This window comes from Dama dama, chromosome 13 (assembly GCF_033118175.1).
Source record: "Dama dama isolate Ldn47 chromosome 13, ASM3311817v1, whole genome shotgun sequence".
In the NCBI taxonomy this organism is placed as follows: Eukaryota; Metazoa; Chordata; class Mammalia; order Artiodactyla; family Cervidae; genus Dama; species Dama dama.
This window is the reverse complement of record NC_083693.1, coordinates 24,990,468-25,003,730: the sequence shown is the minus strand read 5'-3', so window position 1 is coordinate 25,003,730 and position 13,263 is coordinate 24,990,468. Positions and strand designations below refer to the sequence as shown.

Below are 13,263 nucleotides of genomic sequence, written 5' to 3'. Positions count from 1 at the left end.
GAGGGGAGATTAACAGAAGGAATAAAAGGCACCAGTCTGCCACAGTACCTGACTACCCACGTGTGAGTCTTAAACCCAAACTTCATCAGGCTGCTCACAAAGTACCCCCCAAAATTAGAGGTAATTTTAACATATATTTCTTTTGTGACTCTTTCCCCAAGCACATATCACAGAGCTAAATATAAACTGCCCAACAAATAGTTGTTTAGAATAGAAATTCTTAAGTATCTGGCAGTCTAGTGAACTACCGAGTTTATAAAAGGATAATCTCATCCCATTCTTCTTTAACACTCTTGAGGTTTCAGACTGCAACAGCTGACCCTTGAACAAAGCATGGGTTGGGGGCGCTGATCCTGGGGCTAAGCTGAAAATCCACACAGAACTTATAGTCAGTCTACCATATATGATCCTCGATATCCACGGTTCAACATTTGTGGACCATGTAGTACTATTTACTACTGAAAAAACTCCACATGTAGTTCCAATCAGTGTTGTTCAAAGGTCATCTCTACTCCGTTCTTCCCGTCTCAAAGCAGACACAGCTGCTCTATCATGCTTCCACCTTTGTTCAAATCTTTCTATCGCCCTTTACCATACCGACTCAGCATCTTTCTGTTTATAAATCTGTATCGATCCACGAATTCCGAGCTGAGTCAAAGCACCAGTTCTCTCAGAAACTTCCTGTCGCATTTTTGGAGCTAATCTTCCATCTATGCATATCTCACTTTAAAAAGTCATTGCTTAAAAAATAAATAAATAAATAAGTAAAAAGTCATTGCTCTCTGAAATTTTGCAGGAGACTAAGCAAAGAAAAAAAATGATCAGGCTTCTAGAGTAAGTTCCCTACAACCCCAAACCTGAAACTAAATTAACACACAAAACATCCCAATTCCAGAGAACTCAACCAAGCAAGCTCACATAATATAGCCTTTGTCACAAGTAGGTTTTCCCCTTCATCAAAAAGCTGCAAACCTACGTAACAGAAAGCCTGGAATCAACTTTAGAAAACAGAAAGCTAACCCTCCTCCCAGGCCATGCAAGTCTCATCCAGTCATATACTTCCCGAATACAACGGGAAGGATGAAGAAAAAGTCTCAAACAGATGCCAAGAGTCTCAGAGTTAGGACATCTTTTCAATTTGTCATCTGCTCAAAGATGGTCATTGAAAAGAACCAAGAACAAATTAACCATTCATCTTAGAAACCCATCCACATGAAGAAAAGGCATTCTGACATAAGAGTTAACAAAACACGGAGTCCACTAACTTGTTTATCCAACTCTTGAGCTCCCTAACTCTTCCCAAATTACTAAATAAAGGAACACTCTGAAGCCGTATCGTTTGTATTTATAGTACATTTTCCATCTTCGTTCTATATATAATCAGCTACATCTCACTAAAACTCATTTTTCTTATGTCTGGGAATCTTTTTTGTTAATTGGAATAAATAGCTATTGACCAGTTCAGAAGAGAAAAAGCACAATGTTCATTTTCCTCTTCTATTTTTTTTTAAACTGTGCAACTATTCATAAGTTCTTGTTTTGTCTTCCCCTCATTTTAAAACTCCTTCAACACAATTAGCAATTCAATTCTACCCCAAAATACAGTTTTAGAAATGAATAGGCAATCTTCAGAACAGTTTAAATTTGCCCCCTGTCAAAGCCTATTTACATGATACAGAAGTCCAAAAGACAAGTTCCAATTACATGCTGGCCACAGCAGTGTTGAGCAAAAGTTAAGACTCTGGCTTGAAGGCACAGAATGAGAAACCTGGGAATAAAACTAGAGTTAGTCAAGACCAAAATACGAAAAACTAATTACACCTCCTTTCCCTGCTTTTTGGGCTAAAACAGATACTCATTTCCATTTCCTTGGAGGGGGTTAAAAAGAAAGAAAACAATGAGAGTTTAAAAATTATAATAAAGTATAAAAAATATGGGGCTTCCCTGGTGGTTCAGGGAATCCGTCTGCCGATGCAGGAGCTGCAGGGTTCGAGCCCTGTGTAGGGAAGATCCCCTGGAGAAGGAAACGGCAACCCACCCCAGTATGCTTGCCTGGGAAATCCCACGGACAGAGGAGCCTGAGGGGTTATGGTCCACGGGGTGCAAAGAGTGGGACAGGACTGAAAGACTGAGCACACAGGTACACAATAAGATATACACACTTTAATAAAGAGTTATAATGTGTAGTATAAATAAAAGTGTTCCTATAATTAATTCAAAACAAATTTACAATGACAATTCTGAAGTATCTAAATAGTAGAATACCCAAGTTGCTCGAGCATCTGGGACACAGAGTACAAACGTGGGTGACGTTCTCTCGGGCAGCAAACCATTCTACCAGGCAGAAACAAGCGTTCTGCAGGTGATCCCAAATGGGCGGGTCGCACACCATCTGAAGTGGAAACCGGAGCAACGCAGCTCCTGTGCGAGGTCCCTGGGTGGGCTGACTTCGCCTTTTCTCAATCTGCTTTCACACTTGCTTGTCTCAAGGTCACCTGATGCTCTCAGCAAGTAACACCCAAGAGCCCGGGATCAGACACACAGCACTATCCTTGATTTACCGCCTTCAACCCCATTCCCGTTTCCTCTTCTGCCACTGGGGAAACCAACCTCTGATCCAAAATGACACTCTGATGACCTCAAGTTTCCTGTACCCCTGAGTGAAGCCAAGAACGGCAACTAGCCCAAGCAAGGGTCTCTGAACTACAGCCACCCTGAAAGTCTCCCCCACCTTGAGCTACATCACATACTAATGACTACTAACCTATGAGACATAAAGCCGGGCTTCCCTGGGGGCTCAGTGGTGAAGCATCCGCCGGCTGGTGCAGGGGACTCGGGTTCGATCCCCGGTCTGGGATGATCCCCCATGCTGCAGAGCAACTGAGCCTGTGAGCCACAACTACCGAGCCTGCGTTCTAGAGCCCGGCAGCCACTGCCAGAGAGGAGCCCCCTCCTCGCAGCACCTAGAGAAAGGCCTTGAGCAGCAACAAAGACCCAGCACAGCCAAAAATAAATAAATCAATCTTCAAAACAAAACAAATAAAGACACAAAGCCTACAGCCTTCCAGACAGGGTCTGCTGTGAAATTCTACTCGCCTTCTAAGGATCTGGTTCCATGAAACAGCAGCAGACTACGGCCTGGGTTCAAAAACAAACCAAAACAACCAACCATAGATAGGACCTTTCACCAAGCCGGAGCCCTCCACGAGCCATCTCCAGATTACGCACTCTTCAGAACATCCCTGGCCGTCCAGTGGTTAAGACGCTGAACTTCCACTGCAGGTCTGACCCCTGGTCGGGGAACTAAGATGATCCTGCATGCCACGGCACAGCCCCCCCAAAAAAGATAATGCACTTTTATTCCAATGACTGATCCGCAGTATGTTTATAGCGCTGATTCATGACACACAGCTTTCTGTGCCCTGATAGAGAATCGCAACGACCTCAGGCTTTTGAATCAGACTTGAGCGAGCCCCAAAGCCTGGCTCTGCTACTTAACCTCCTGAGTAAGTGTGAGCCAATGACTTAACCTCTCTGTCTTTCTGTGCCTCTGCTTCCTGATTTGTAAAACTGGGAAAATATATGCACTGCAAGATAAAGATTAGAGGAAGTAATTAATATAGGTACTTTGGCGCAGGGCCAGACACATGTTAAATGCCCAGTAACTGCACAATACAAACAGAAACTCGTTATTTCTCTTTTCTTGCGTGTTGTTCCTATACAGATTTTCAGATATGCCGGAATCTAAAGTTTTCCCTAAGAAGCTAATTCCAATCTGTAACCTACAATCAGTGGTTTCAAACTTTACATGGAATATAAACTCACTATATAGAATGAAATTATAAGATATTAAAATAACCCATTTTTATGAAAAATAACTATATTTCCCCAAAACATAAGTTTAATGAAAAAGTGGCTTGTTTTATATTTTTGCATGTATTTTAAATCTCTTTAACATCTGGCTTAAGAGAAGACAACTATTAGATTCCCGTGTCTGCTTCTGCATTCAAACTATGTAACACATGAAGTTCTGACTGAGGTATATGAAAAACAATTCAGCTTCAGATCCACAGATGGAAAAAGTTTTTTAGCCTTTTCAAATAATTGCGAGTATTTTCTTTCTTTTGATATTATATTAAAACTTGACAATGGTAGGTAGTTCCTCGTAAGTTAGTGGTAAGTCCTCTATTAAAGTCACTGATCTTTCACTTTGAATGAATCCTTTACCTATGGGGTACCATTTGGACTTCCCTGGTGGCCCAGTGGTTGGGACTCCAAGCTTCCACTGCTGAGGGCACAAGTCTGATCCCTGGCCAGAGAGCTAGGATCCCGCACGTCATGCAGTATTGGCGGGGGCAGGGAGAGAAGGGTACTATAAAGGCCGAGATTTGATAAAAATGAAAATTTCCTGCTTCATGGAGAACGTTAAGTAAAACCGGCATCATTTTTCACTCGGAGCACACAACTGTTCAGTTACCATGGCTACTCAAGCTCACCTGAGCGCCCCCACCTTGGCTCAGGCAAGCTCAGCAGCAGTCTCACATCCAATGCGGCTCCTGCAATGCCGGGCTTCCCCAGTGGCTCAGCAGTGAAGAATCTGCCAGCAATCCAGGTGACGCAGGAGATGTGGGTTGGATCCCTGGGTTGGGAAGATTCCTCTGGAGGAGGAAATGGCAACCCACTCCAGTATTCTTGCCTGGAGAATCCCATGGACAAAGGAGCCTGGTGGGCTACAGTCCATGGGGTCACAAACAGTTGGACACAACCGAGTGACTAAAGCCAAAAGAATACTAGCTGCATCAAAGGCCACAAACACAAGAACAGACTGGAAGAAAACATTTATAAATAAGTCATATATTCAATAAGGGGTTTCAGTTCAGTCGCTCAGTCACGTACGACTCTTTGTGACCCCAGGGACTGCAGTATGCCAGGCTTTCCTGTCCATCACCAACTCCCGGAGTTTACTCAAACTCATGTCCATCGAGTTGGTGATGCCATCCAACCATTCCATCCTCTGTCATCCCCTTCTCCTCCCACCTTCAATCTTTCCCAACATCAAGGTCTTCTCCAAGGAGTTGGTTCTTCACATCAGGTGACCAAAATTTTGGAGTTTCAGCTTCGGCATCAGTCCTTCCAATGAATATTCAGGACTGATTTCCTTTAGGATTGACTGGTTGGATCTCCTTGCAGTCCAAGGGACTCTTAAGAGTCTTGTTCAACACCACAGTTCAAAAGAATCAATTCTTTGGCCCTCAGCTTTCTTTACAGTCCAATTCTCACATTCATACATCACTACTGGAAAAAACATAGCTTTGACTAGACGGACCTTTGTTGGCAAAGTAATGTCTCTGCTTTTTAACATGCTATCTAGGTTGGTCACAGCTTTTCCTCCAAGGAGCAAGCGTCTTTTCATTTCATGGCTGCAGTCAATAAGGGGTTAATGTACAGCATATATAAAGAACTCCTTCAACTCAATAACAAAAATTGAAAGAACCCAATTTTTAAAAATGGGCGGAGAACTTCGAATATTTCTCCAAGGAAGACAAACAAATGGCCAATAAACACATGAAAAGATGCTGGATATTACTAATTATTTGAGAAATGTAAATCAAAACTACAATGAGATACCACCTCACACTCATTAGGATGACTACTGTTGAGGGGAAAAAAGAAAACAAGAGGACATGGAGAAATTGGAATTCTTGTGCACTGCTGATGGGAATGTGAGACAGTGTTGACCACCATGGGAAAAAAGTATGGCGGTTCCTGAAAAAATTAGAAATAGAACTACATATAATCCAGCAATTCCACTTATAGGTGTACACACTCCAAGAACTGAAAACAGGAACTTCAAGAGATATTTGCATGCCCACGTCCACAGCAGTATTATTCACAACAGCTAACGGGCAGAAGCAACTCAAGTGTCTGTTGGTGGATAAATGAATAAAGAAAACACGGGAGAACGCAGTGGCCAGGGGAAGTTGAAGAGCTCTAGCTAGGCTGGCGGCTGGACTGTTGACGTAAACGGTAGTAGTACTTAAGCTGCCACCAAACTTCTCGTCTGCCATTAAAGATCATGGAAGATTCACGGAGTGAAAAACAGCGGATGTTACGACGCCACCACCGCGAGAAGAAAGGGCTACAGGCCCGCATTCAGCTCATGAGGAGTTCGGTCCCCAAGAGCGACAAGAAGAAAAGAAAGCAGTTGCATCTCGACGTGGCCCGCCTTGAGGCCGAGATGGAGCAGAAGCACCAGCAGGAGCTGGAGAAGTTCCAAGAGGATTTCCCTGGTATCAGCAACCTTGATTCTGTCACTGAAGATCTAGCCAAGATGGATCTTGAGAACCAGCCTCCGCACCTCCTCAGGGCACAGAGAAAGCGCGAAAGAAGGGCTGCCCTCGAGAGAACACGCCAGGAGAGGATTGCGGAGGTTAACATGGAGTATCTGGCCAGCTTCCGCCAAGACGAGGAAGAGAAGCTCGGCGCCATCCTGGAGGCCAAGCATCTGGAGATGAAGGATACGCCGACTGACAGCCACTGCATGTATCGTGCCATCCAAGACCAGCTGGTGTTCTCCGTAACCGTGGAGAGCCTGCGGAACCGCACTGCCGAGTACATGCGGAAGCACGTCGATGATTTCTTGCCTTTCTCCAGCGACCCCGAAACCGGTGACGCCGACAGCCGCGACCGCTTCTTTAGCTACTGTGACGACATCGTGTGCAGTGCATCGTGGGGAGGCCAACGGGGGCTGAGGGCCCTGTCACACATCCTGCAGACCCCCGTCGAAGTGAGCCAGGCCGACTCGCCAGCCATCGTCACGGGAGGGGAGTATACCAGGCAGCCGCTAATCCTGGTCTGCGTGCGCTCCGCCTGCAACTTCGGGGAGCACTCCAAGTCCGTGAAGCCGCAGGAGGCCGGCGCCACCGGGGGCGCAACCCCCCGCCTCTTCCAGGCCGGCCTTTGTCGCCGCTGTGGCGGCTGCCACCGGAGCCGGAGCCAACGCTACCACGTCTCCCTCAGTAGACTGTTTTCCTTTTTCCTTCGGGTTTCTTGTTGTTTTTTTCCTTCATTTTACTCAGAGCTCACCCCTCTTCTCTCTGCCCTCCACCCGCTACCTACCCACCTCGCTCTTCTATCCCCTACCATCTTCCCTGAGTTGCTTCTTAAGAGATCTGTATAGTCCTCCCTGAGGGGAGTGAGTTTGTCAAACTTTCACCACTTCTTGCCCTGAAGGGTCTCTCTCCCCAATCCCCCCCATCCCCCGTGAGAATTGGTCTTGTTACAAATAACTTTGAGGTTCAAAAAATGGCAACTTGGTTTGATGCATTCTTCACCTGGGGGGCGGGGGTGGAGCGAAAATCAGTTTAGCTCAGAATCTTCCCATTGTCCTGTGAATGTATTAATTAAAGGAGCTGATGTGATCAAAATGATTTGTTTTGAGAATGACTTTTGCTTAGTTCTTTGGGGAAAAAATGTACTGTGCACTGTTAGAAAGGGTTGCTTTTCCCTTTACCTGGGCTACTCAGGAGATGTCTCAAGTTACAGACAAGACCTCCTCTAGTATTTTGCTTTGTTTTTTCATAAAACCTTTCTTGGTTGCAAATTAATTGTAGTTTAGATGCTTGCTGAATTCTAAATAATATCATTTGTTAAATTTGGAAGTTAAATGTAAGCATTAACTATAGAAAATAGATTTACCTAAACTGATAATCTAGATAAGATTTGCTCTAAGATGTGAAAGATCTCAATTTAATTTCCTTTATTAATGATAGGAAAGGATGTGACTTTATTCAAGTAGTTGATCTATTTTATTATATCTGCAATTGGTGTGAAGTAAAAAGAAACAAGCTGATAGGTAGCTTAACTTACTGTGAGGGGTGACATCTGAACTAGTAAGTAAGTTTCCTTTATTCTCAGACATAAGAGGGTAAAACTTTATTCAAGTAGTTGGTCTACTTTGTTCTATCTACAACCAGTATGAAGTGTGAAAGATCGGAACTCAGTAATTTTCCTTAATTCTTAGAGATAACAAGTATTTTAAAAGATTTTTAAAATATTAAAGTAGTTGACTATTGTTATATCTGCAACTGGTATGAAGCAAAAAAACTGAGCAATATACTTTTGTTAATATTTGAGACATGTTGTTATCTTGAATTTGCCGAAAAAATAGTAAAAGTGAAATGATTTGCAGTACATTTAAAAATAACCTTTAGATCTTGTATTTCAGTGAGATTGCTTGAATTCATTTAAGAATTGTTTGTACACATCAAATTTCTAAAATAAAATGTATAACATCAGAAAATATATGCAATGTGTTTAAAGAATAAAAGCAGTTTTAAAATAAAAAAGAAAACATGGTACATCCATACACTGAAATACTATTCAGTCTTGGAAGGATAGGCTGAGACACAAGTGGACTTTGAGGACATGATGCTAAGTGAAACCAGCCAGTGACAAAAAAGACAAAAACTTTTATTATTCTACTTATATAAAGTATCTAGAACAGCCGAACTAAAAGGAAGAAACTAGAATGGTAGGGGCTGAGGGGTTAGGAGAAAACAGGCAGTTATTGTTTAATAGGTACAGACTTTCAATTCAGAAAACAGATGGTGGCAATGGTTGCAAAACAATTGTAAATTTACAATTGTAAATGCAATTAAGAATCCGTCTGCAGTGTGGGAGACCTGGGTTCAATTCCTGGGTTGGGAAGATCCCCTGGAGAATGAAAAGGCTACCCACTCCAGTATTCTGGCCTAGAGAATTCAAGGACTGTATAGTCCATGGGGTCGCAAAGGATCGGACACGACTTTCACTCACCACCGAACTGCACACCTAAAACTGGTTAAGATAGTAGATTTCATGCAATGTGTATTTCACCGAAACTAATTTAATTTAAAAAATAAAGATTACCGGCACACAGTAAGCTGACAGTGTTTTCCGGAAGAATAAATGACCTCTAAAAGACTGTTAGCAAGAACAAAAACCAAGGAAAGAGAGAATCTCAGCCTGGCTCCAACGTCGCCTCCTCCAGGAAAACTGCTCCTCCATACCCACCATGCCAGGGTGAATCAGGCCGCTCGGTACACAGTCATTCACCCCGCAGCCTGAGCTGGAACCGTCCAGTCACCCTGGACACCTGGCACCCGCTGCGTCCCACCACCTACTCACCAAGCTCAATCCACGCGACCTGGACAACACCCAGCGGATCTGCCGGCGCCCGTCTCCTCTCTGCAGCACCCAGGCCCTCCACACCGCTGCCCCAGCCCAGGGGGACTGTCTGCCCCGCTCCTGGGGGCACGGCGCCCCTGTCCCCACGTCACTACCCACACTGCTCCCGAATGAACGATCCAAAATAAAAACCGAGGCTCCTCCCTTTAGCTTCAGGGGGACAAACTCAATTCCTAGCGTGACACAGAGACACCCCACCCATTCCACCTTAACCACCCACACGACACAACGCCACCTGCTGCCCAAGCATACAGGGCTGGCTGTGCTTCTCTGACCAGACTCTGTCCCGGCAGGACCACTATTCTACTCCGCCTCTCCTCAACCCACGCCTGGCCAACCCCTATACTCATGCTTTAAGATCCAACCCAAATATCCCATCCCTCAGCTGTGTCCCTTAGAGCTTTTTGGGTATCACTGTCATCCCACAAGTTTCCACCTCACCCAAAAATTATCTGCGGGCCTTCCCTGGTGGTCCAGCAATTAACACTTGAGACTTCTAAAGCAGGGGGCATGGGTTCCACCCCTGGCTGGGGAACCAAGTTTCCACAGGCTGTGCAGCGCAGTCAAGAAAAAGAAATTATCTTTGCATTCCTAGTGGCTGGTTCCACTCACTCTGCTCATTTTCTTCAATGTGCTAATACTACTTATAACTGGCATAACATTAATTTTTGTCTTGTGAGCAAGATGCTTACCCTCTAGAGATGCGCTTTTAGTGACATGAGACTGTGTCTTACTCGCCATCGGTTCTTTCAGGGCCTGGCACACAACAGGATGCTTCAAATGTCTGCTGAACAGAATCCCCAGATAATTTACCCCTAGAAAGTTAGTTTCATGTTCATATACTTTCCCCTCAAAGCGTCTAAGCTCTGCTTTAAGATGTTGATTATTACATTTAATTGTACTTAACAATACTCTGCAACGAAACAAAGTTGTAAGCAGCTTATCAGGGCACTGGAAAACGCCTGTGTCCTGAAACAGGAAGACACGAATAACTTGCTTCTTAACAGGAATGCACACTGCTGAAGTCATGCCTTCTGTGTAGGCCTTCTTACCTTCCATCATCCTGGACCATGATTTGTGCTAAAAGTGTTTTTCCCCAATAACAAGTGCAACTACAGACGAAATCCAGCAACATGCTATAGCAGGTAATGTTTACCCCATTTTACACACAAAAACTACATTTCGAAAAGGCTATGTATGCAGCCGAAGGTCGCAAAAACTACTGAGGAGCAAGCAAAACTTAAGCCCACACAAAGCTGTTGGGACTTCAGTCAAGTCCTTTCATCTCAGGATGTAAAGCACAAGAACAAAGGTAATGACTCCACTCTAACAGGGTACAGAGGGTAACAGAAGATTCAGAAAAAAAAATTTTATCCAGTCACTCTCCTTTGTATTCTAAGATTATTCTACAAACTATCATATGCAACATGTAGTGCTTCCTTCAAGACACATCCAGACCATGCTTCATTTTGCCCCAAAGGCCACTCTCTTAGCAAAACCAAGAACTGCCTGCAATTTACAACAGGCTTTGTAAGTGAGACTTGGCTTTGGAATGAGACTGATTTGGACCAGTGTTCTGGATCCCACTCTTACCAGCTGTGTGGCCTACACAAGGATCCTCAGAGCTTCTTGGAGCCTCAAATTCCTTAACTGAAACACAGAGTTTTATAAAAACTCCCTCACAAGACAGTGAACAGACAGCATCCAGAACAGAGTAAGCACTCAATAAACCCATAAATCTCCTTCATGGAGAAGGACAGGCTCCTTCATCCTGTCCCAGCTCTAGCAGGATGCTGTCTCCAATTTTTGCATCCACACCAGATCAGAATTTAAAGTACTTGGTCCTCTGCAAAATCGGAAAAAGAATCACAGATTCTTGTCCAGCTCACTTGTTCTGTGGATACCACTGTCACGACTGAAACCACCAGAGTTAGCTAAGAGCCAAACCAGAGGAGGATCTGGGCCTTTTTCACCACCCATTTCAAAGTTCTAAATCAGTGGTACAGATTTTTCAGGAGATTGTCAATAGAGACAGCAAAACATTCAAGACAAAAAAGTGTGAACTGGTTAAAACATCTGATCCACACATTCTTATGCCCTAGAATTATCCCACATGTCACATTAAGCAGCGCTATGGTAACTCTTTAAGAAAACACAAGACAGACCTCACACAGTGGTAAAGAAGACTCAGTGTGTCTGTGTTCCAGGGCACAGTACTGTAGGCATGCTTTTCTTTTCTTAATGCCATTGCCACATAAGGTCCTACTACTTAACCCCAGAAGCCAGAAGGCGGAACGTGCAAGCAAAGAAGGCAAAATACCTTTAACAATAACACCACTTGTCAAACAAAAGCAAAGTAATCATTAACTGACTTTTCAACACAATCACATTCTAACAACCACCCACTCGGTAAATATTACTGAGTCCCTACCCTATGCTAGGAGCTAGGGAAAAGTGTGACATAACCCCCAGGAAAGGGAATGAGACACAGCATAATAATGTACAACACAGGACAGAAAGTGGGGTGCCAGAAAGGCTTGAGAAGTCAGAAAGAGAAATTCTATACGACTACTAAGAATAAAGCAGGGTTTCAATAGGAAATATCCTTCAAGGCTCATATCAAAAGCCAAGTCAAACCTGGACATGCGGAGATGGTAAGGAACACTCTGTGTTCCCACAGTCAGATCTCAGAACAGGCATGCAAAGTGACCAGCAAGTGTTTCTCAAACGCGTGAATGGCCAAAGGCATGTCTAGTTCAACATGGCTATTCTAGTTTCAACAGGCTCAAAGCACGTGGTGGGCCGGACTGAGGTTTTATTCTGTGGGCACTGAGGAGCTATTAATGTTTTCAAGCCGGGCAGTGACAGGACCGAAGCTGTACTTCTGGAAGAATTAAACTGACCGAACACACAATGGATGACAGCTGAAAGAGCAACTTGGCTGTTAGATCACTGAGGTTCCCTACATCCGCACTATGCTCTGCTCTGCTCTCGGTCAGACCCTCTCCTTAGCAACCTACCACACCCATCAGTACTGGGAACGCACATGCAGTAACATTAGCACAGGCTAGGTTACAGTGCTCAAACAACCAGAAGGTGGAGGCGGCGGAACTCAAAGCTTATTTCTCGCTCATCAGCATCGGTCCCAGGAAATTCTCTAGAGAGGCTGTCCTTCTCAACTCAGCATTCCCTCTGGACTAGTCACGTGGTAGGATCCCAACAGCAGGGAAAGAGAGAGGATTTCACATCAGCTTTTAAATGCTTTCACATTTAAAAATGCGACATGTGTCATTTCTGCTCAATTTCATTGCGTACAGCAGGACACCTGGTCACCGGTGGACTTGAAAGAGACTGGGTGATGGATCTTTTTACATGAGTAAGGAAGAACTAGAAACCCTGGTGATGCCCAGTAGTCAATTATTACATTTTGAAGGGAAAAAAAAATGCCTACTTTCTTTGCAACTAGGTAGTGTCACAGTAAACTTGTTCTCGAGGCATCAAAGTTATCACCAAATCTCCCTAGCTTTATGGATATCATGAATCTCACACGATTATGAAACAATGTAATCTATAAATGCTTGAGTGACTTTAGAGAATTTATCATCATCTACTGCAGAATTCTGTTTTCACATCTATTATTCTTTCAGGAATCATTTCCAAGCTTCCATACAGACTATTTCATCCTGCTCTAATCTGATAAATGTCTCATTTATTCCTTATTTGGAAGGAGACAACGGATAAGGAACATATATATTCAGTCTGATCAGACCATTTCTGCCCTCTGATTAAGTCCGTGGCATAATCCAAAGCAGTTTAAGAGCAGCGAGGGAGCTTCCTACTGATCCAGTGCTCATGACTCGAAGCGGTCACTGCTCTGGACCAGGTTCAACCCCTGGACAGGGAGCAGAGATCCGACAAGTCACACAGTGATCACGGCCGAAACACACAAAACAGAAACAATGAAAGCTGCCAATTACTTGCATTGCCTGATTTCATTAATGAGTAACCACGAGTGACGGTGGTGCTCTAATTTCT

At 44.0% G+C, this 13,263-nt stretch overlaps 2 protein-coding genes across 7 annotated transcripts in view; one reads left to right on the top strand and one right to left on the bottom strand.

Moving 5' to 3' along the window:
• The window catches only part of AKAP13 (A-kinase anchoring protein 13), a 316,668-nt gene that overhangs the window by 280,798 nt on the left and 22,607 nt on the right, over window positions 1-13,263 (bottom strand). The gene's annotated exons all lie outside the window — the stretch shown is intronic.
• LOC133068539 (OTU domain-containing protein 6A-like) lies at window positions 6,044-9,502 on the top strand. The gene is made up of 2 exons (XM_061159750.1): window positions 6,044-7,009; window positions 9,104-9,502. The coding sequence occupies exons 1-2, from the start codon at window positions 6,077-6,079 to the stop codon at window positions 9,500-9,502; spliced, it is 1,332 nt and encodes a 443-aa protein (XP_061015733.1). The 5' UTR covers window positions 6,044-6,076.